The sequence below is a fragment of the Bos grunniens genome, chromosome 25, assembly GCF_055505025.1.
Source record: "Bos grunniens cultivar Pamir isolate PY7600 chromosome 25, Bosgru_T2T1.0, whole genome shotgun sequence".
Lineage (NCBI taxonomy): Eukaryota > Metazoa > Chordata > Mammalia > Artiodactyla > Bovidae > Bos > Bos grunniens.
Window position 1 is genome coordinate 15,291,565 of NC_141189.1, and position 20,714 is coordinate 15,312,278.

Consider the following 20,714-nt stretch of genomic DNA (forward strand, 5'->3'; position numbering starts at 1 on the left):
GGATTCCCCCCTGGGAAGGATTAATGGTTACCTTGGGGGCAGTGAGCCGACAAGTTCCCCCGCTCCCCAGCTTTGTTTAGCTGAATCAGGCCTCACAGAGGCTGAAGGCTGTGGTCCTGGGGAGCTGGACACTTTCAAATTCAAGGGTATTCCCCTTCCTGGGCCTTAGCCCCTGCCTATTCTCCAGAGACTTGGGCTCAAAATGACTTCTTTCACTGGCTAAAAATGCCTATCCTTCAGCTTTGACCTAGGGAATCTGGCTGAGCTAGCCCCCCAGTTCAAACTAATTCAGAGGAATCATTTTCTTTTTTAAAAAATTGATTACAAATAATTTTATTTATTTATTTTTAGCTGTGCTGGGTCTTTGTTGCTGTGCAGGCTTTTCCCTAGTTGCAGCGAGCAAGGGCTATTCTTTTTTGTGGTGCTCAGGCTTCTTGCGACGGCTTCTCTTGTTGCCGAGCATGGACTCCAGGGTACTTGAGCTTTGGTAATTGCAGTGTGTGGGCTCACTAATTGCAGCTCCCAGGCTCTAGAGTGAAGGCTTAGTAATGTTGGCGCACAGGCTTAGTTGCTCCATGGCATGTAGGATCTTCCTGGACCAGGGATCGAACCTGTGTCTCCTGCATTGGCAGGCAGATTCTTTACCACTGAGCCTTTTTCTTTCTTTTTGAAATATTTATTTATTTGGTTGTGTCATGGGATCTTCGATCTTCCTTGCGGCATGGAGGATCTTCAGTTACAGCATTCGGGATCTAGTTCCTTGACCAGGGATCAAACCCGAGCCCTGAGTCCTGCCCCACTGGACTGCGAGGGAAGTCCCAAGGAATTATTTTCGGACTCAAATCTGACAGTGACACTCCCCTGCTCAGGAAACCTCCAGAGCTCTCCATCAAACCTGGGAGGAGGCAGGAGCCTCTCATCCAGAGGTTTAAGGCCTGCCATGCCCCGACCCCTGCCCACACTTCTCCTCGTTCCTCCACACCAAACCCAGAATGAAATCACATTTCCTTCCCATGCCCTTGCCCTCCCCAGCCCCTGGATTCTCATACCCTCTGAACTTTTCTATAAGCTATGCCTTCTGCCTGGAACGCCCCCCTGCCTCCCAAATGGCCAGCCCCTACTCAGCCTTCAGTGCTCAGCCTATGGCATCTCTTCGGGAAAGACTTCTCTGACTTTCCTGACACAGTTCTGAGCACGTTGTGTGGACCTTGCCTGGATCCAGATCTGTCTCCCCAATAGACCAGCGACTCCCTCAAGAGCAGGAGATGATCAGATTCATCCCTGGAGTCCCATTGCTCAGCACAGGGCTGGACGCGAGAAGGGAATGGCTTGATAAATAGATATCCGCTGCTCTATCTTTCTAGAAGAACTGACCAGACTTGGGTGTCTGATTATGGTAGTAGGGTTCATGGTGGAAATGAGAACAGGGAATAATATTTTAGGGGAAGGTGATGAGTTGTTTAAGGAATGCCTTCATTATGGTCCCTTCAAAAACAGACTCTAAAATGAGAATTGGGGTGCAAGAACTGTATTGGGGAGCTGATCACAGTCAGGGCTGTGAAGGAATGAGGAAGAGAGACAAAGAAAGGAGAAAAGCCAGTAAAGGGTGTGTTGATGAAAAGGTTACCACTGTGGGACTTCCCCGGTGGTCCAGTGGCCAAGACTCTGAGCTGCCAATGCAGAGGACCTGGGGTTCGATTCCTGGTCAGGGAACTAGATTCTGCATGCCACAACTAAGACCCAGTGCAGCCAAATAAATAAATAATTAATAAATAAAATATTTTTTAAAGAAGTTACCCCTTTGACAATCCCAGTGGGGACCCTCTGAGACACTGTGAGGAACTGACCTCAGAATTGACCCCCAGAAACCACAGAGCTGGGATAGTTATTCACCAATCCCTATCTCTAACTGGCTGGAGGTTCTGAGGCTACAGAATCCCACCCACCCAGGCCCTCCTCCAGACAGAAACTCAGGGAGCATCTAGGGACACTGAGGGTCTGGGAAGTGTCTGCATATGACTTCCCAGATGGGCCAGGTGAATACAGGCAGGACACCCACAGCATCTGCTTCAGCAGGTGATGAATTTGAAGTGTCTGGCCGAGTGGTCCAGTGGTTAAGAATCCACCTTACAATGCAGAGGACTCAGGTTCCATTCCTGGTCAAGATCCCACCTGGTCGGGTGGCATAAGATCCCACATGCCATGGGACAACAAAGCCCGAGCACCACAACTAGAGAGAAGCTCATGTGCCGCAACTAAGACCCAACACAGCCAAATAAAATAATTTTTAAAAGTGAAGGGTCAGGAAGCAATCTGGGGGCAAGTATCAGGGGACACATTGGAGTTGTAGGCACTTAAAATCAGATCTCTGTGGCCTCCCTGGTGGCGCAGCGGTAAAGAGTCCACCGGCAATGCAGGAGCCGCTGGAGACGTGAGTTCAGTCCCTGGGTAGGGAGGATCTCGTGGAGGAGGGCATGGCAACCCACGCCAGTATTCTTGCCAGGAGAATCCCATGGACAGAGGAGCCTGGAAGGCTACAGTCCATGGGGTCGCAGAGAGTCACACACAACTGAAGTGACTTAGCACGAACACACCTGCCCTCATCAGAGCCTGCAGAGTGCTGCGTGATGTGGCACCTTGTTCCTCTTTGACCACATCTCCTATGACTCTCCCCTGCTGGCTCTAATCAACCACATTGGCCTTCTTTCCTTTCTTCAAATACACCAGGCTCGTTACTACCTCCTGGCCTTTGCACTTGCTCTTTCCTCTGCCTGGGGTGCTCTCCTCAGGCTCTTTGTTCAACCTTCAGTCTCAATGTAGATATTACATATTCACAGAGCCTTCTCTGATGCTCTGGTTCATGTCATACCTCCTTTCCCACCTTTTCTCAGTTGTCTATTTTTTTCCTTCTCACCTTTCCTCCTTCCCTTCCTTTTTCATTCCTTCTTCCATTAGCAAACATTTTTGGAGCACTTACCACCTGCTAGACAGCAATTTGGACACTGGACAGATAACAGCAAAACAGATGTGTCATTTGACAGACAAGCTTCCAGGACCTTGCCTTCATTTCAGAAATAAACAAGCATGGGACTTCCCTAGTGGCTCAGTGCTTGAGAATCCACCTTCCAAGGCAGGGGACAAGGATTCCATCCCTGGTCGGGTAACTAAGAACCCACATGCCTAGGAGCACCTAAGCCCACTTGCTGCAACTACAGAGGCCAGTAAAAAAAAATAAATAAATGAACAAGCAACAAATACCTGTTTGCATTAGTGATAAGTGAGGGACTAGGGAGGTGCTATGGGTGGAAACTAGGGAAAAGAACCAGCTTTATCTAGACATCAGGGGAGTTTCTGTACTTTATTACACTTGTCATTGTGGTTTTATTTTTTTTTTCCCCATCTGTCTCTCCTACGAGACCAGGAATCGAAGGAACATGTTTCTCAGCACCCAGCATGGACCCTAGCACAATATGTGGTCAATGAACTCTTGGGAAATAAACGGCTCAAGACTAGGAGGCAGTTACAAGTCAAGGGATGGACAGCACTCTCCAGGGAGGATTTGTGAAAGAGGAAGAGTCGGAGGCTTAGGAAGATCCAGGAGGGGAGCTTCAGAGAGGCAAGAATCTGGGGAAGGTGGTTTGCCCAAAGCCAAGGCAGAGAACCTCACCTTTGGCTCTTGCCCACACCACAGCTGTTCTCCTTGGCTGTTACCCCCTCTTTGAGCTGGAAGGGCCTTTGGGGAGCCATTGTTTCCAGCCTCAAAGATCCCTGTAGTTAGAGCAGGAATCTAGGCCCCCTTCTTAGGGAACTGCAGGAGGGTCTAAGATATTGGGCTTAGAAAGACCCCTGGGGTTTGGGGATTCAGATGCAGCCTGAACCTCTCCACACCTAAGAACCCCTGGTCTCACCCTTCTCTGCAGGGGCTTGGCTCGTGTGTCACCTCCTCCAGGAAGCCCTCCTTGACTTCCAAGCTGAGTTAGAAGCCTCTTTCTAGTTCGTACAGCTCCCAGTTTCCCTCAGTCTCCTGACCACCCTAAGTGCCATCTTCTGTCTAAAGCAGATGTTATAAGTCAATACTAATATGAGAGAAGCTGAAATTTAATGGTCAAATCCAAAGGGTGGGAATAAATTGGCACTTTCAAATGGAGCCCCATCTCTGAGGGTCTTTTAAGGAAGGGGGTGGGACTGCCTTGATGGCCAAGTGGTTAAAACGGCACTTCCAATGCAGAGGGTGCAAGTTCGATCCCTGGTGGGGGAGCTAAGATCCCACATGCCGCGCAGTGTGGCCAAAAAGTAAAAAAAAAAATTTAAATTATTAGAGGAGGGGGGAAATCTGGAGACCAGACAAGGTGGCAAGGGTGGAGGGAGTGGGTACAGATTAAGTGCTTATTTCAAAAATATAAGGAACTGAAGGGTGGGGGATCGGGGACAGGAAGGTTTGATGGGGCTCCGCTTGAATTCCCATCCCGGCTGGCGGGCAGCCATCTATACAATCCTGCGCACGTGGCCGACCTTTCCAGCCTCAGGCTCATCTGAAGGGCTGAGGCTGCAGGTCCGGCTCTCGCCGCAACGCGGCGGCCTAGAGCCCGCGGCGGCCAGAGTAGTACAAGGGGCTGGGCGTCGCGACGCGAGCCACTCCCGCGCAGAGACACAGCACCGATGTGACGTGGAATGTGTGTTTATGTAGGTAGAAAAAAGTGCACAGAACAGTGAGGGGCGAGGGGAGAGGGACGTCTTGGCCTGGCCTTGGATTCGTGAGAATTGCAAGGGCCCTCCTCCAGTCGGGGGGCTCCCGCAAGGCTGGGAACAAAGTGAAGGGCTCACGTGGGATCGGTCAGTGTACGGACCCACTTCGGGAGGCGTGTGGCCTTAAGGGTTCACGGAGCCTTTTCTGAACTCGCCCACGGAGAACGTACAGTATCTTCAGGGCCAGTCCCTGCAGTGGGGTGAGGCCTCAAGAAGCCGGGCTGGTGGAGCCCGAAGCTCCAACAGCAAGGCCTTGGGGTCTAGAGAGCCCGATCTTTTGAGGGGGTGGGGGGAAAGGCGAGGTCTTTGCGGCTCCGCTCTCCCGGAGGGGCGAGCCCGGCAGGCGGTCAGCCGAAGAGCTTGAGGAAGCAGGGCTGGCAGTAGGGCTTGCCCGCGCGCTCCTGGAAGGAGCCCTTGGTGAGCGGGCGCAGGCAGAAGGTGCAGGTGAAGTGGTCCGGGTGGAAGCGGCGGCCCAGGGCCGACACGCATCGGCCGGTCACCGGGAGGCCACACGTGGCGCACAGAGACCCGCGCCGCGCGTGGAAATGGTTCTCGCACAGCGGGCGGCCCTCGTGCTCGAAAAAGCTGCCTCCCGAGAAGGGCGCGAAACATTCCTGAGGAAGGGCAACCACGAAATGATGGGTCAGGGCCAACCTCCAGACCAAATAACCCCCTTTTGGAGCTGAATAACCCCCAGAGACTCCCGCAGCTCCTCGCACCTCCAGCGAGCGTGAAGCCCCGCCTCCCGGGACCCCGCTCCGACTATTAACCCCGCCCCGACTCCTAGTCCCGCCCCTACTGGCCCCTCCCTCCAAGGTCCCGCCCCCCACAGTCGAGTACCCTGCAGACGAAACAGTCCGGATGCCAGAGTGCACTGAGCGCCGAGATGTAGTTGTCCAGAATGGGGCCTTGGCAACCCTGGCAGCGCGGCGCGAACAGCTGTAGGAAGTCCCGGCGGCAGTAGGGGCGGCCCTCCCGCTCGTGGAAACCTAGGAGCGGGAACAGAGTAAGGAGGAAGGAAAAGGGTGCGAGGTGGCCCCGGGAGCCCACAAAGATCTGAGACGGGGGGGCCGGAAGCAGCGCAGTGAGAGGACGCAGTCGGTGGAGAGGGACAGGGTCTGGGTGGGGGGCAGAGCGGGAGCGAGTGGGATGGGAATCCGCAGGTGGGATAGGCCGGGTCCAGGAGAGAGCAGGAGAAAATTCGGGCCCGCGAGGATTTCGGAAGTCCTAGTGGGCGGGCCCAAAGGGAGCCGGGCGGGATGACGAGCGGACCCGCGGCTTTCAAGATGGGAGTAAAGCTCTCACCCTCATCTCCGAAGGGCTCCCCGCAACTAACGCAGCAGAAATGCTCCGGGTGCCAGTGGGTGCCCAAGGCAGTAACCATCTTCTGCGGGAAATGAAAGGGAACACTCAGCGTGCCGCCCCAACCCCCTGCCATTTCCTCTCCCCTCCCTCTTCCACCCTGAACCTAAATGAGTGGCTTGAAGTATGAGTTGAAGCTGCGGGAGACCTAAGCAGGAACTTGGGAATGAAAGAGCGCGGAATCGAAAGAGGCGCGGAATCGAAAGAGCTGCGGAAGAGAACCCTGGGAGCGCCTGGGGTGCGGATGGGAATCGGGCAAGTGGATGAGGCTCATCCCACAGGCTCCTTGGGTGAAACAGAGGCGGGGCTTCTGGTCCAGGCGGGGCTCACGTGTCGGATGGGTTGATTGCAGAGGCCACATCGCGGAGAGAAGCGCTCGAAGTAGCACTCAGGACAGAAGGGAGCTCCATCCTTCTCGAAGAAGCTGCTGCCTCCCAGGGCGGTGGAACAGCCACCGCAAACGAAGTGCTCAGGGTGCCAAGCACGGCCAAGCGCCGTCACCACCTGCGAGTTGGGGGTTGAGGCGGAGGTCAGAGTGGGCCTGGGGCTGCCAGATGCCCAGTGAGCCAAGGTTTACGTGGCACTTTTAACATCTCATCTCTGAGAAGTCAGGATGAAAAAAAAAAGAAAAAAAAGAAGTCAGGATGAAGTATTGAATGTCCAAGTAACTCAAACCCAAAGCGATGGACATTTAAGCCGGCTTCCAGCACAGTACCTAGGGCCCACCATACTTTTTGTAGGCCACAAAAATGTTGTAATTTCTTTTAAAATTAGAAGAAAAAAATTAGCTAGAAGAAAATGACTAAATATATAATATTAATGTATTCATCTTCACTCCAACTGTTATAAAATGCAATTTATATATTTTTTAATGGAGGAAGGGGCCCATGAAGGTGAAAGTGCTTAGAAAATTCATAATGTCACCCTGCTCTGCTGAGATTGGAAATTCTCACCAAAATGGATGGTGGTAGGGCACTTTATCTAGCAGGAGGATCTAGATCAACCACTGGGCACAGTTGCCCATAACATCTGCTCAGTCAATAAGCCAAGAAATGGAGCTCCCAAATCAGACTGGTGGAGGAGAAACAGTCTTTGTGGGTCCCGAAGAGATGGTGGGTGGAGCCAATGAGGCTTTTGTGAAGATTAAATGGGAGGGGGGACTTCCCCGGTGGTGCAGTGGATAAGAATCTGCCTGCCAGTGTAGGGGACACAGGTTTGATCCCTGCTCCAGGAAGATCCCACATACCTCTGAGCAACTAAGCCTGAGCACCACAACGACTGAGCACGTGCTGTAAAGCCTATGAGCCTCAACTACTGAGCCCATGGGCTGCAACTACTGCAGTTCTTGTGCCTAGAGCCTGTGCGCTGCAACAAGAGAAGCCACCTCAATAAGAAGCCTGCAAACTACAAGGCAGTAGCCCGAATCTCTGCAAGGAGAGAAAGCCCACGCACAGCAATGAAGACCCAGTGCAACCAGAAATGAAATAAATTGATTAATTAAAAAAATTACATGGGAGTTTGTAAAGGAGCTAGCATAATGTCTGGCACACAGTAGGACTAGAATAAATAAAACCTGGGTTGGAATTCTTACTCTGCCACTCACTTGCTCTCTGACTCACAGCTTCAATTTCCTCATCTGCAAAATATGAATAACAATAATACCCACTGGCTCTCAGTGAAATGAGTCTATAGGTCTCTGGGCTTCCCAGGTGGTGCTAGTGGTAAAGAACTTGTCTGCCAAAGCAGGAGATATAAGAGATGCAGGTTCGATTCCTGGATGGGGAAGATCCCCTGGAGGAGGGCATGGCAACCCACGCCAGTACACTTGCTTGGAGAATCCCATGGACAGAGGAGCCTAGTGGGCTACAGTCCATAGGATTGCAAAGAGTTGGACATGACTGAAGTGACTTGGCACACATGGGTCTCTACCCCCTTACTCACAGAGCTACACTTACTTGCCCAGCAATGGGTTTATTGCAGGAGCCACAGAGGCCCTTGGCCTGGGTGGGAACGCCACGGCGGCTGAGGTCAGACTGAAGCAGCCCCAGCATGGTGTCCAGGCTGCCTTTGCTGGTGGGCCCTGGTGGGGAAGGGGTGTCCTCACTCATGGAGCTTGGCACTGGTGGTGGGGTGGGCCCTGAGGCTGGAAGCTGCAGTAGTGAGGACAGGAGAGTTGAGTCAGCAGGGCAGCATGTGTGAGAAGGTCTCAGATGGGTCGAGAGCCATAAATCCACAGTGGTCTACCCCGCACTCCCTGAGTGACTCACATGGTTCTGGACACGGAAGTCAGAGAGTGAGGCCATCAGTCTGTCTAGCTCCAGGGTGGCTGAGGTGGCTGAAGGCTTTGGGAGAACAGGGGAGGGGCTGGGAGGGCTGTGAAGAACACAACTTGTGTCAGCTCAGAGTCTCAGGGTAACGCTTCCTCCAGTAACTCCAGCATCCAGAACTGACCACCTCTTTCCCAACCCTGCCAGCTATGCCAGACTCACGGGCTGGGCCTTTTCTTGTCCTCAGACTGGTCCTCCTTCTGCTCCCCTGCTGTCTCCTTGCTAGATGGGAACTGAGACATTATTTCATCTGCAGAGAAGAGAGAAGGGCACTGGGCATGGGGCCATGTGCTAGCCTCCTTCCCAGTTAAGGCTCGCATCCCTTTAGCTGCTACCCTGGGAAGTCTATGGGCTTCCTTAGTGACTTGGACAGTAAAGAATCCATCTGCAAGGCAGGAGACCCTGGTTCAATCCTTGGGTCAGGAATATCCCCTGGAGAAGGGAATGGCTACCCCCCTTAGTCTCTGCCCAGCCCTGCCCTGCCCCCCATCCCATCAAGGCTTGTCCCAGTAACCCTGGTACCTGTTATGTTGAACTGAGTAGCGTTAAGTTCCTGAAGCAACCTGTCTAGCTCACAGAGCCCCGTGCCCAAGACACCGCAGGAAGAGGAGAATGGAGGGGTGGCAGGGGCTGCAGGCTTCGGGGACCGAGGCTTGCATACCGTGCTGGGAAAGAGGGTGGGAGCTTGGGTTCAGGGGTGGGGAATACAAGCCTGAGTCTCAATTGGCCACCCCATCCCCCCATACCCAGTCTTCTCACCTGTACAGATGGTCTTTGTCCCCAGAGGCTCCTGAAGATTCCCCAGGCCCCATCTATAGAGAAGGACATGTATGTGGATGATACGCCCGTACTCTGCCCTACTCAGGCCCGGGTTTCCTTTCCTCTCACCAAACCTGGCCTGAGTGGTTGTCCCTCTCCCCAGCATCTGAGCTCACCTGTGTCAGAGGAGACGTGAGGGGCTCTGGGGGCCGCTCTTTTAGAGCTCCTGACCTTGGCATGTGTGAGGTTGTGGTCTCCAGGTCAGAGAGAAGGGCATCTGCAGGGAGAGGCCGTCAAGGTGAGAGGTTGAGAGGTCAAGGCTAAGGCAGAGACAGGGCCTTAAGAGATCAGAGAATAAGTGTTCTAAGTGGGCAGTATTTGAGGAGGACAGAAGCGAGTATTAAGAGTAGAGGTCAAGAATCAGAAGAAATACAAGGCAGACCATGGCAGAGATGTGGAAGGGCAGCAAGGACTATTTACGGTCACAATATCCCACGTGGCTTATCCTGAGAGTCATTTACTAACTCATCTACCTGACTCTAATTCTCTGAATCTTCGGTAATACAGTCAAAATTGGCTCTTTACTGGAGGCAAATATGGCTCCACCCCAAATTGCTCAATTGGCTGTATGCCTGACACCTGCTTTCTGATTGGATGCTCTTTCTGACACACCCCCTACACCTAAACAGGCCCCTCCCAGCCCTGGCCCACCTCCAGATGCCACTGGGCTCCACCCTATGCAACTAATTGGTGAGTCTGCTGGGACCTGCTTTCTGATTGGTTTTTTCTTCAGTACCAGTGCTCGTTACTCATTCTGAGCAGCACCCCCTACCTCAGGGTGCTGGAACTCCTTCTCTCCACGGAGCGCACAGCCTTCCTGCCCCGGTTCCAAACGACAGGGAGGATGAGATGCGTGGGTCCTCCTTTCTGCCCCAAGTCGGAGGGACAGACAGCACACCCCCCTCCCTCAACACACACAACCCAACTCTCCCCGTCTCCATCCCCAGATCCAGAATCTGAACTCTTTACCTTTCAGAATTTAGAAGTCCCTGCCCCTTTACTCTGCATCTCTGAGCGCCTTGATGGAACCCTTAACCTCTCCCTGGCATCTCGGCACTCATCTATTATATTTACTTTCTGCCCCAAGGACCTGACCCTACCATACTTAAGGGCCCTTAACTCTTTCGTTTCCCAAACCCTAGGGCAAGCCCATTTTCTTCTCCAAAACTTACTGTCATAATCTCCTTTCCCGACTACTTTCCCAGTCCCTGGACCCAGGGTCCTTTTAACTCCTCCCTTCCCAGAGCTCCCGAGCCCAGGCGCCCGCAGGCTCTGCACCTCCCTGCCCATCCGTATGCAGCCCGCGACGGGGAAGCGAAGTGAAGGAAGAAGGGAGGGAGCGACCAGTCTGGCAAAGGCAGGAAGGGAGCGGCAGGAAGGGGGACGTGGAGTCGGAAAGGAGGCGCCGGCAGAGACCAGAAGCGAGAAGACCGGGAGGCAGGGATGGAGAGATGCCGGGAGTGCGAGGGGGCCCCAGGATGGGGAAGCGGGTCCAGGCAGTGGTGAGGGGCTTGGGGACAAGGGGACCCGGACCCCACTCACCCAGGTCCTCCATGACGGGGCGCGGGCAGACCGCGCGGGGCGAGCAGGGCGGGGGCCGTGTCCGGTGGGGGCGGGGGGCGGGGGACGTCCGGGAGCTGGAGGCCCAGCCTTGACCATGTAAGGAAGCCGGGACCCGCTGGGATAAGGCTGGAGGGGGGACGGAGGGGGGAGGAGTGGGGGGGAGAACAGGAGAACCCGGGGTGGGGGCCTGTAAGGGAGGGAGGGCCCCGGCCCACCCAGGCCCAGCCCGCCTGCCTGCTGCGCAGACGGCCACACCCCAGCCTTGGCCTCAGCTGCAGGGAGCCCCAGGCGGCCAGAGTCGGAGTAAGAGAAGTGGCTCCTCCAGAAAAAGCCCGGGATCCTTTGCTCAGTGAGACTCTTAGACACAGACTGAGGCCCCCAAGCCCACCTCCCCCCATACCCAAAGTTAGTACCTTGAGTCCTAGACAGAGCTCCTCTCCCACCCCCCTATTCCCAGAAGATTGCTCTAGACAGAATTTTGGAGTTGGAGGCGGTGGTGATGTTCTAAGGATCTATCAGGTCCCAGGTTCAGAGATCTTCCCTAAGAGACTGTGACAATGATATAACAGAGATCCCAAAAGGCATACAAACTGGATACAAAGAAATCTCCAAGAGACAGAGATGATGAACCCATCCACAGACTCTAAGCCATAGAGTTGGAAACAGACATACAGACACAGGTAAACAGAACCGGAGGCCCAAGTCCCACGCAGACTCAGGAGAAATGCTGCCAGGCAGCCAGACCTCAGCCAACTGTCCCCTGCATCGAGATGACCCAGACCTGTCCCCCAAGAGCCCTTTCCCAAGATACTGATGAATACAGAGAAGCAAGCAAGACACAGACTCCGGCCACAAAGGAACAAGAGGCTTCCCCTGGACTGAGAAATCAAGTTGGAAATGAGAAACTAGAGATAGGTGTGGACGGATACAGCAGTGCTGCAGACAGACCGTGGGTCTCAACTCAGACACAGGTCGAGAACTGAGCACTGGAATGGCAACTCGGGGGCTTTTTAAAAAATACTGATGCGGGGGGAGGGGGCTCCGCTGGGAAGGAGAGGACATACATATACGCACTGTTGTATGGCAGAAACCAACACAGCATTGTAAAGCAATTATCCACTAATTAAAAGTAAATTTAAAAAATACTGATGCCCAAGGCACTCTCCCCTCAGTCCAATTCAGTTAGAAAGGGCAGGGCATCAGCACTGTTAAAAAAGTTTTCTGGGGAATTCCCTGGTGGTCTAGTGGTTAGGACTCCAAGCTTCGGCTGCAGGGGGCACAGATTGGACCCCTCGTCAGGGAACTGAGATCCCATGAGCCGTCCATGCAGCCAAAAAGAAAGAAAAAAAAAGCTGGAGAGAGAAATGAGTAAGTCCTTACATAAATATTTATATATTCCATTTAAAAAAAAAAGCTCTCTGGGTGGTTGTAAAGGACATCATGAGAACAAAGACCTGGATACTCTCAGAGGCAGCAAGGGGCCCCCTTGGCTTCCCAGAAGTTAGTGGACAGCCCCAGTCCAGGCCCTGTCCTCAAAGTCAGGCTGCCACCTAAGTCGTCAATGATCTGGGAGCCAGGTTTTTGGACACCCTGCCTGGGCAAACAAAGCAATGCCAGCCTAGGGCTCCAGCTCCCTCTGGGCATGAATAGTGGCCTTAGGGACTTGAAGAACACAATAGGTCTTCCCTCAGAAAAACAGCAGGACACTTGACCAAAAGATGAAAATGGACCCAGAGACAGAAGGTCCACAATGCGTGATGGGTGATGAAACCATAGTGCCAAGGTCTTGGACATCCATCCCCACCCACACATCCCCTCAGCCTCAATCCAGGTCTGTGTCCAGCTGGGTGGGTGGCTAAACAATGAAGTAGCCTGAACAGGAAGCAGGCTTCCCCTGGGGCCCAAAACCACATCCTCAGGAGCAGCCTGGCAACTGCAGCATATCCCGGGGCTCCAGGAACCTGCACATTGTTACTTATTAAACTCCTGCACGCCAAGGGTGGCCTGTACTGAGACACAGTTGTTGAACTGCTAAGTCATGTCCGACTCTCTATGAGCCCCATCAGGATCCTCCGTCCATGGGATTTCCCAGGCAAGAATACTGGAGTGGGTTCTCATTTCCTTCTCCAGGGGATCTTCCAGACCCCAGGAATGAACCTGCGTCTCCTGCATGAGTAGGCAGGTTCTTTACCGCTGAGCCACCAGGGAGGCCCACTGAGACACAGACACCTGGACACAACGCTGCTGGATGGGTTAAGGTGTACAGGTACTCCCACAGGAAAGGAAACAGAGACGCCACACAACAGGGGGAGCCGACTCCAAAGCTTTTAATTCCAAATCCATAAAGCTGGGCCAGGCCAGGTGCCTGGGGCCCTGGGCTGTTCTCCACCTCGAGGGCCCCATGCCCAGACCCTGGCCTTGGCTTCTCACTCCTGAGTCTTCAGACACCCCGGGGTCCAGGTCCATCCTCTCATGGGCCATCAACGGTGACTCCTTCTGCTCAGCCTCCTCCCATTGAGAGAGACCTCCTCCTAGCTAACTCATCCCTGGGTCTCCCCCCAGGGTACATCAACAGTCTAGGCTGGGACCCTTGCCCCCTGACTCCACCCCCATCACCACAGCCAGTAAGGCCTCGGTCAGGGGCCCAGCCTCCTCGCCGGCCGCTTCCACAAGCCCCACCAGAGCCAGGGCCCGCTTCCGGGGGCACTGCCCCGGCCCAAGGGTCCAGCGTGCGCAGTGGGCAGCCAGCCGCGGCCGGCCCAGGCGGAACACCTCCCCCACTGACTCTGGGCCACCCTGGGGTCCCAGGTGGATGCGGCCCACAGCTTCTTCCAGCTCCTCCTCCAGCCCTGGCAGCAGGAAACGGCCAGCGGCCTCCAGAGCCTCCTCAGCTTCGGAGCCCAGCAGGGGCTGGCCTGGCGGAGGGACAGGCCCCAGGGCGGCCCCACAGCCCCGGCAGCCATGCAGGTGATGCAGGATGGGCCAGGCCGCGCTGGGTGACAGGCCTCGGAGGGGCACTAGGTCCATTTGGGCTTCGGCAAAGCTGCCAGCCAGCAGGGCCCGGAAGAAAGGGGAGGCAGTGGCTGAGGCGGCTCGCTGGGCAGGGAGCCGGAGGCCTGAGTCCAGCAGGAAGTGGAGGTCGGGGGCTGGCATGGGGGCTGGGCCCAGCAGAGGTTCATAGAGGCAAGGGGAGGGTGGGTCTAGGTCCAAGGGGATTGCAGGTAGGATGGCTGGGCTCCCCGTGGGAGACACCAGGCCTTGGAGGCAGGAAAGGGAATCTGCGGCGAAAAAGAGAAAGAGCGGGTGCGGAGCGGGCCGGGTAAGCGCCGAGAGGAGGAGCCGGAGGCCGCCCTGGTCCAGAAGTAGCCGGCGCCACAGAGAGGGCTTCCTTTGAGGGGAAAAGAGAATCTTTCAGAAGCTGGAAAAGGGCAGCGCTGGAGAACAGCAATCTTGCGCCCCCTGCCCCCGCGAGGTACCCATGTCTCCCTCACCGACAGATGAAGGGCAGGGTCAGGGCGCAGGCCACACGGTCCTCCGGGCTCCCAGAGAGCAGCAGGTGGGTGAGGGCCCCCACTCCGAAGGGCGACTCGGCTTGCACAGTCAGGTTCTGCAGCAGCATCTCACCTGCAGGGGCGGGCGGAGCAGGTCAGGTTGGCAGCTGGGGTGGGGGTAGGGGTGGGCAAGAGAGGCCCCTGGGTCCCCGAGAGGAAGGAGGGGGTGACCTCAGGGCAAGGCAGAGGGTGATGACCGCAGGCCCTGGAGGGATGGCAACCCAACCCTAGGAACTGGAAGGTTAAGGGCCAGAACAGCCCCACCCCGGGATGGTCAGGGAATGACTCTGGGCCCTCGAGGGCCAAAACAGGGCACAGAAGACTGGGCAGTCCCTGGCAGGGTTGGAAGGGGACTTTCGGAGGACATGAGCCTGGGAAGACGTGGTGCCTGAGCCGCAGTTCACATCAGTGTGCCCAGTGGAGTCAAGGAGAGTGCAGAAGTTAGGCATACGGGGAAATGAATAGAGACTGGGGAAGGAGAGGCAGATTCTAAGCTGTTCAGGCCAAGCCTGGTGCTGGGGTCCCTGGGCCCCAAGATAGTCAGAGGTTGAAGAACTATGTGTGGGGGCAATGGAGAAGGGAGTCCTTCCCGGCCACCATTTGGTGGCTGTTGTTCCCAGGGATGGCGGTGAGAGAGCAGCTGAGGCGCAATGGGAGGGGAAGGGTGAGAAGCGCGCAGGACCCACCCAACTCCCGGTGCTGGTGCTGGCTGCGGCGGGCCTGCCGGGTGCGCAGCGCCGGCCAGTCGTCGGGGGCAACGCCGAGCACCAGCCAGGCGCGCAGTAGCGCCGCCCCGTAGCTGCGCACGAAGGCCTCGAGGCAGGCGGGGTTGCAGGTGAGCCGCGCCAGGATGCGCAGAGCGCGGGGGCTCGGCGGGCCCGGCGCGCCCGTCACGTAGGCCAGCAGGCCGCACAGGGCCGGGCCGGTCACCAGCGCCCCGCTGGGGTCGGGAGCCTGGGAGAAGCGCGACAGCAACAGCAGTGCCGGCCCCTCGCGGCCCCAGGGCTCCTCGGTGGCAGAGGCGGTGGGGCTGCGGCCGGGCGGGCGCAGGGCGCGGGGCGTCCGCAGCGAGGTGGGGCTGGTCAGATCGGCCGGTTCTGGCGGAGGCGGACAGCACTCTGGGGACCAGTCGGGAGAGATGTCTCCCGGGCCTGCAGCATAACCCTCGGAGATCAGCCAGGACCTGCAGGGGGGACAAAGGATTTGGAACCCGGGGCCGAGGGGAGGGAGCAGGTCAAAAGAGCGGTCCTCCAAGAGGTGACTGAGGCCAGAAGAGAAGGCAGCCTGAGGAGGACAGGGGAAAAAGGGAATCCCAACACCACCCCCCCCCCACCCCCCCCCCGCAACCCCGTTCAGCAATTCCTGACTGCCTATTGCCTAGTGTATGCTAAGTGCGTTTCAGGTACTACAGAGAAGCAAAAGCAAAAAAAGATCATGACCCTCTAGAGTTTCTGTTCAGCGTGGTGTGAAGTGATATGTGTGGAGAAAAAATAAAAGGGAACAGAAACACAGGGTAGGGGGGTGGTAAGGAAAGAGCTGACGTTTTAAATCAAGTCCCCATGAACCTAAGTTCTAATCACGGCATCTCAGAGGAGGAGTGCCCTGGGCACAGGGAACAGTAAACAAAGAGGCCCAGCACTCGTGCATGCACGCATGCATGCACGCATGCATGCTAAGTCCCTTCAGTCGTGTCTGACTCTTTGGGACACTATGGGCCATAGCCTGCCAGGTTCCTCTGTCCATGGGATTCTACAGGTGAGAATAGTGGAGTGGGTGGCCATACCCTCCTCCAGGGGATCTTCCTGACCCAGGGATTGAACCCAGGTCTCTTGCATCTCTTGCATTGGCAGGTGGATTGTTTACCACTGTGCCACCTGCGGAAAGCCAAGGTCAAACAAAAGGTGGCTCCAAGAGAGAAGAGGTATATTTGGGGTCTGGAAGGCAGTCATGTTCAGTGAGAACAAGGTATTAGGGGTCAGAATCAAAGTCTTACAAATACAGAATGGGTGGGGGCGGGGTGAGTGAGGGTAGTAAAGAGGCCCCACCCCACAGCATCAGGTGGGAACTCACTGGAGGCTTCGGAAGCTTCCCGCCTCCGCCCGCTCTGGGGTCCTCTCCTCAGGGAAGTCCCAGGAGGCAGCTTCTCTTCCTTCTTCTTCCTCATCGCCAGCCTCACCACACAGCTGCCCAGCCAGGAGAGGTACCAATCCCAGAGCCTGAAGCCGGCCCAGGGCCCCTGTATCATATAGGAAGCCCACGAGGGCAGCCACCACACGAGGGTGCCAGGCGCTGGCACGGGGATCCCGCAGCAAGCCCATCAACAGCTCCAAGCCCCCGGCATCTCGCAGCCGGGCCCGGTTGATAGCCTCCCGGCACAGCAGACACACGGCCCGCACCAGGGGCTGCTGGGAGGCTGGGCTTGCCCCGTTGAGGCCCCGGCGCCGACGGAGTTCACCCAACAGCACCTCCACGCCCCCAGCATTGCCCAGGGCAGGCCGCACCAGGCCCTGGGCGCACAGGTTGGCGAGGATCAAGATGGTGGCCTCACGCACGGCTCTTTTGGGATGGGAGGCCAGGCCGACCAGTGGGCCGAGTCCCCCACCCAGACTGAGCTGCTCAGCACAGGCCCGGGAGCAGCCTCGACTCAGCTCTAGGAGGGCACGGACCAAGGCCAAGGTCAGCGCGGGATCTGGTGCTGCAGCCAGAAGTTCAGCCAGTGGGCGCACCGCTCCCTGCTGGGCCAGGGCCAGGCGGTGCTGGGGTGAGTCCGCCAGGTTGCGGAGGGCGCGGACCACACTCTGGCGGCACTGGGAGTCCTGGCAGGCTGTCAGGCTCTCCACGAGCAGGGGAACAGCACCTGGGGGTGGGGGAGGAGATGGAGGGCGAGTGAGGACAGACCCCCGCCCACCCATCCCTTCTTTAATTCCCAAGCCCTAGCTGGCTCCACCCTCAAAGCCCGCTCACCAGCACAGTGGATGTCCCCACAGCTCTCAGGTTCCATGGCTAAGTTCCCCAGAGCACGGGCGGTTCGGTTCTGGATGCTGTCTGTCTTCACACACTGAAGAATAGTCACTGCAAGAGAGTTTGGCTTCTTGAGGGTTCTAGTCCTTCTTGTCTCTCTCGTTAATCACCTCAAGAACGTGGCCTCAGGACAGGGCGCTCAGGGCCGGTGCACTGGGATGACCCTGAGGGATGGGATGGGGAGGGAGGCAGGAGGGGGGGTTCAGGATGGGGGACACATGTACATCCATGGCTGATTCATGTCAATGTATGGCAAAAACCACTACAATATTGTAATTAGCCTCCAATTAAAATAAATAAATAAATTAAAAAAAAAAGAATGTGGCCTCAGAGAGTCAGGGAAGGCCTCCAGAATAGGCCTAAAACTTGCGGGATCTGGAAAGTTCGATAGGTAGGTGTTTGCTAGGTGGACGGTGGATGGGAGTGTTAAGGGACATTTTGGGTTTGGTAGCACCCTTTGCAAAGGCCCCAAAGTGAGATCTAGTGTCTATGTTATGACTTCACAAAGGGCCTTATCAGGTCAAGAGATGAGGACTTGAATGTGAGGGCACCGGGAGCCATACAGGGTTCTAAGAATGGACAGGCCATGATCTAAACCGGCAGTCATGAGGAGAATGGATTACAGGGGAAAACAGTAAGGCAGAGTGAGCAGAAGATGGGTTGACCCAGATACCAGCACAGCCCAGCACAGTCTCTGGGCACGTGATGGAAGAAGGCAAAGCAGTGGGATGGATTCAGGAGATATTTAAAGTACAGAACAGTGAATGAATGATGGGGGTTATACACTAACAACAAAACTTATATTTATTGAGGACTTAATGTGCCAGGCCTCTTGTCAAATACATTATGGTCCAGATACATTTTATGAAAACTGAAAATAATGTTTTATTTTATCAAAACAATAAAGATTTCATAAAAATAGGCCTAAGTTTATAGCTGGCAGGCAATGAAGAAGAACGCTGTGTTCACAATGTTGCCACTAGAAGGCGCCAAGTTAGCTGGTAAACAGAAAAGCTTGCTATCTTCTGGGTTTGTTCTCATTTGAAAAACTAAAATGTAGATAATGCACAATATTATATAAGTTGCGTGCTCTGTTGCTCAGTCATGTCTGACTCCTTGTGACCCCAGGGACTGCAGCCTGCCAGGCTCCTCTGTGCATGGGATTTTCCAGGCAAGAATACTGGAGTGGGTTGCTATTTCCTCCTCCAGGGGATCTTCTGGGCCTAGGGATTGAACACACATCTCCTCCATTGGCAGGCAGATTCTTTACCACTGAGCCACCTAAGAAGCACTATTGTATAAGTTAAAAATGTACACTATATAAATTACACATGTACAATATCAGTTCAGTTCAGTATCAGATCAGATCAGTCGCCCAGTCGTGTCCGACTCTTTGCAACCCCATGAATTGCAGCCCGCCAGGCCTCCCTGTCCATCACCAACTCCCGGAGTTCACCCAGACTCATGTCCATCGAGTCAGTGATACCATCTCATCCTCTGTCGTCCCCTTCTCCTCCTGCCCCCAATCCCTCCCAGCATCACAGTCTTTTCCAATGAGTCAACTCTTCGCATGAGGTGGCCAAAGTACTGGAGTCTCAGCTTTAGCATCATTCCTTCCAAAGAAATCCCAGGGCTGATCTCCTTCAGAATGGACTGGTTGGATCTCCTTGCAGTCCAAGGGACTCTCAAAGAGTCTTCTCCAACACCCCAGTTCAAAAGCATCAATTCTTCGGCGCTCAGCCTTCTTCACAGTCCAACTCTCACATCCATACATGACCACAGGAAAAACCATAGCCTTGACTAGACGGACCTTTGTTGGCAAAGTAATGTCTCTGTTTTTCAATATGCTATCTAGGTTGGTCATAACTTTCCTTCCAAGGAGTAAGCGTCTTTTAATTTCATGGCTGCAGTCACCATCTGCAGTGATTTTGGAGCCCAGAAAAATAAAGTCTGACACTGTTTCCACTGTTTCCCCATCTATTTCCCATGAAGTGATGGGACCAGATGCCATGATCTTCATTTTCTGAATGTTGAGCTTTAAGCCAACTTTTCCACTCTCCACTTTCACTTTCATCCCAAATTTTCAAGGTTACATTCCATTTATAGTTATAACACTGGCTTAGGATTTGTTCTAGTTTTTTTGGCTGTGCCTGGAGGCTTGCGGTTCCCTGACCAGGTATGGAACCTGGATCCCAGCAGTGAAAGCACCAAGTCCTAACCATTAGACCACCAGGGATTTCCAGGATTTGTTCTTAACGTGCTAGTTTTCAATAACTGGGAGTACCCAGTCACAGATACTTTGAGTATCTGTGCTCCATCTTTGTATTTTATTTTCTCCCTATTCCAATTTTTTCAGGTAGTTATTATTACCCCACTTTACAATCCTAGTCTCTGATGGGTCTAGCTGACTGCAGAGCCCACTTTCTGAAGCACTACACCTGAAGTCTAGCTCATCAAATGGGATTTCAGAGCTCTGCACAAGGCTAGACATAGCAGGCACTGAGTGCCTACTATGAACATAAATGAAGACTAAGAATCATTTCAAAGTCACCAAATAACCTTTTGGCCTCCATTAGCCCAGATGCGACAGAGGTGATCCTTAATCAATACCCAGGTAATTAGCTTTAATTATCGGATCTAGCAGGGCTAGCATATAATTTCTAGAAAGAGAAGTGACGTCACGTATCTCGACGACAAGAAAACAGAGGGCGCTGCGCCTTCCTAAAACACAACCCTCCAGGTTGCAGCACAAAGAACTCGAGACTCCGCCCAGGCCCAGACAGAGGTATGGGTGGAAACCTTTTAGGAAGTGAGGGCGGGGCACTTACCCAATGGGAGAATGCCTCCGAGTCTGCGCACTTCAGCCCGGCACGCCCCTTCAGTACAGCAGTTGGCCAGGATGCTGAGCGCCAAGTCCAGCGTCTTGCGCAGGCGCGCTGGTGGCGAGGGTGTCGCTGGTGACGCAGCAGAGGGGGCGGAGCCCGGCGAAGGGGCGGGGCCAGAAGAAGCCGCTGACTCGACCGACGAGGGGGCGGAGCCTGCGCCAGCCTGGGAAGGGGCGGGACCCGCTGCAGCCGCTCGCCGTAGCAGCGCGAGAAGGGGGCGGAGCCCGCCGCGTGCCCGGAAGCGCTCTATTCCCCCGGCTGCCTTGACGTGGCGCGTACGGAGGGCTAAGAGCGCACGGCCCAAGGGTGTCTCGCTGGTAGCTGTGTCCTTTCGCCCACCTAGACCCTCCCCGGCCGCCGCCGTGAGCTGCGCGAGGCAGAACGAGAGCGAGTCCGTGGGGGTTGACTTCGCAGCCGCCATCTTGGCTCAGGCCTAAGGC

The 20,714-nt window shown here is 55.1% G+C and overlaps 2 protein-coding genes across 9 annotated transcripts; both read right to left on the reverse strand.

The window, feature by feature from the left end:
* Positions 1-4,662: 4,662 nt before the first annotated feature.
* TGFB1I1 (transforming growth factor beta 1 induced transcript 1) lies at positions 4,663-10,837 on the reverse strand. 8 transcript variants are annotated; one of them, XM_086374799.1, is made up of 12 exons: positions 10,427-10,582; positions 10,027-10,071; positions 9,371-9,471; positions 9,195-9,247; positions 8,958-9,100; positions 8,598-8,685; positions 8,376-8,481; positions 8,064-8,258; positions 6,439-6,612; positions 6,052-6,133; positions 5,587-5,735; positions 4,663-5,360 (listed from the first exon to the last, which is right to left on the reverse strand). In XM_086374799.1, the coding sequence occupies exons 3-12, from the start codon at positions 9,431-9,433 to the stop codon at positions 5,094-5,096; spliced, it is 1,320 nt and encodes a 439-aa protein (XP_086230925.1). In that variant the 5' UTR covers positions 9,434-9,471; positions 10,027-10,071; positions 10,427-10,582; the 3' UTR covers positions 4,663-5,093. The 8 variants fall into 8 exon arrangements, with proteins under 8 accessions (XP_086230925.1, XP_086230927.1, XP_086230926.1 ...); XM_086374801.1 differs by having other exon boundaries at positions 9,371-9,532; positions 10,224-10,551; XM_086374800.1 differs by lacking the exon at positions 10,427-10,582 and adding an exon at positions 10,224-10,288.
* Positions 10,838-13,128: 2,291 nt separating this feature from the next.
* ARMC5 (armadillo repeat containing 5) lies at positions 13,129-20,709 on the reverse strand. Its single transcript, XM_086374790.1, has 6 exons — positions 20,218-20,709; positions 17,333-17,440; positions 16,439-17,225; positions 15,055-15,551; positions 14,309-14,441; positions 13,129-14,205 (listed from the first exon to the last, which is right to left on the reverse strand). The coding sequence occupies exons 1-6, from the start codon at positions 20,693-20,695 to the stop codon at positions 13,386-13,388; spliced, it is 2,823 nt and encodes a 940-aa protein (XP_086230916.1). The 5' UTR covers positions 20,696-20,709; the 3' UTR covers positions 13,129-13,385.
* Between the last annotated feature and the right edge of the window lie 5 nt (positions 20,710-20,714).

Excerpts from the sequence above, each read along its gene's own strand:
- TGFB1I1 (XM_086374796.1), bottom strand. The coding sequence starts at position 10,544 with ATGGGCAGGGAGGTGCAGAGCCTGCGGGCGCCTGGGCTCGGGAGCTCT. Across the intron at positions 9,101-9,194 it reads GACAAAGACCATCTGTACAG|CACGGTATGCAAGCCTCGGT; the intron begins GTGAGAAGACTG and ends CCTCTTTCCCAG. Across the intron at positions 6,134-6,438 it reads GCAATCAACCCATCCGACAC|AAGATGGTTACTGCCTTGGG; the intron begins GTGAGCCCCGCC and ends CATTTCCCGCAG.
- ARMC5 (XM_086374790.1), bottom strand. The coding sequence starts at position 20,695 with ATGGCGGCTGCGAAGTCAACCCCCACGGACTCGCTCTCGTTCTGCCTC. Across the intron at positions 17,226-17,332 it reads TGGGGACATCCACTGTGCTG|GTGCTGTTCCCCTGCTCGTG; the intron begins GTGAGCGGGCTT and ends CCCCACCCCCAG. Across the intron at positions 14,442-15,054 it reads GCACCAGCACCGGGAGTTGG|GTGAGATGCTGCTGCAGAAC; the intron begins GTGGGTCCTGCG and ends CCGCCCCTGCAG.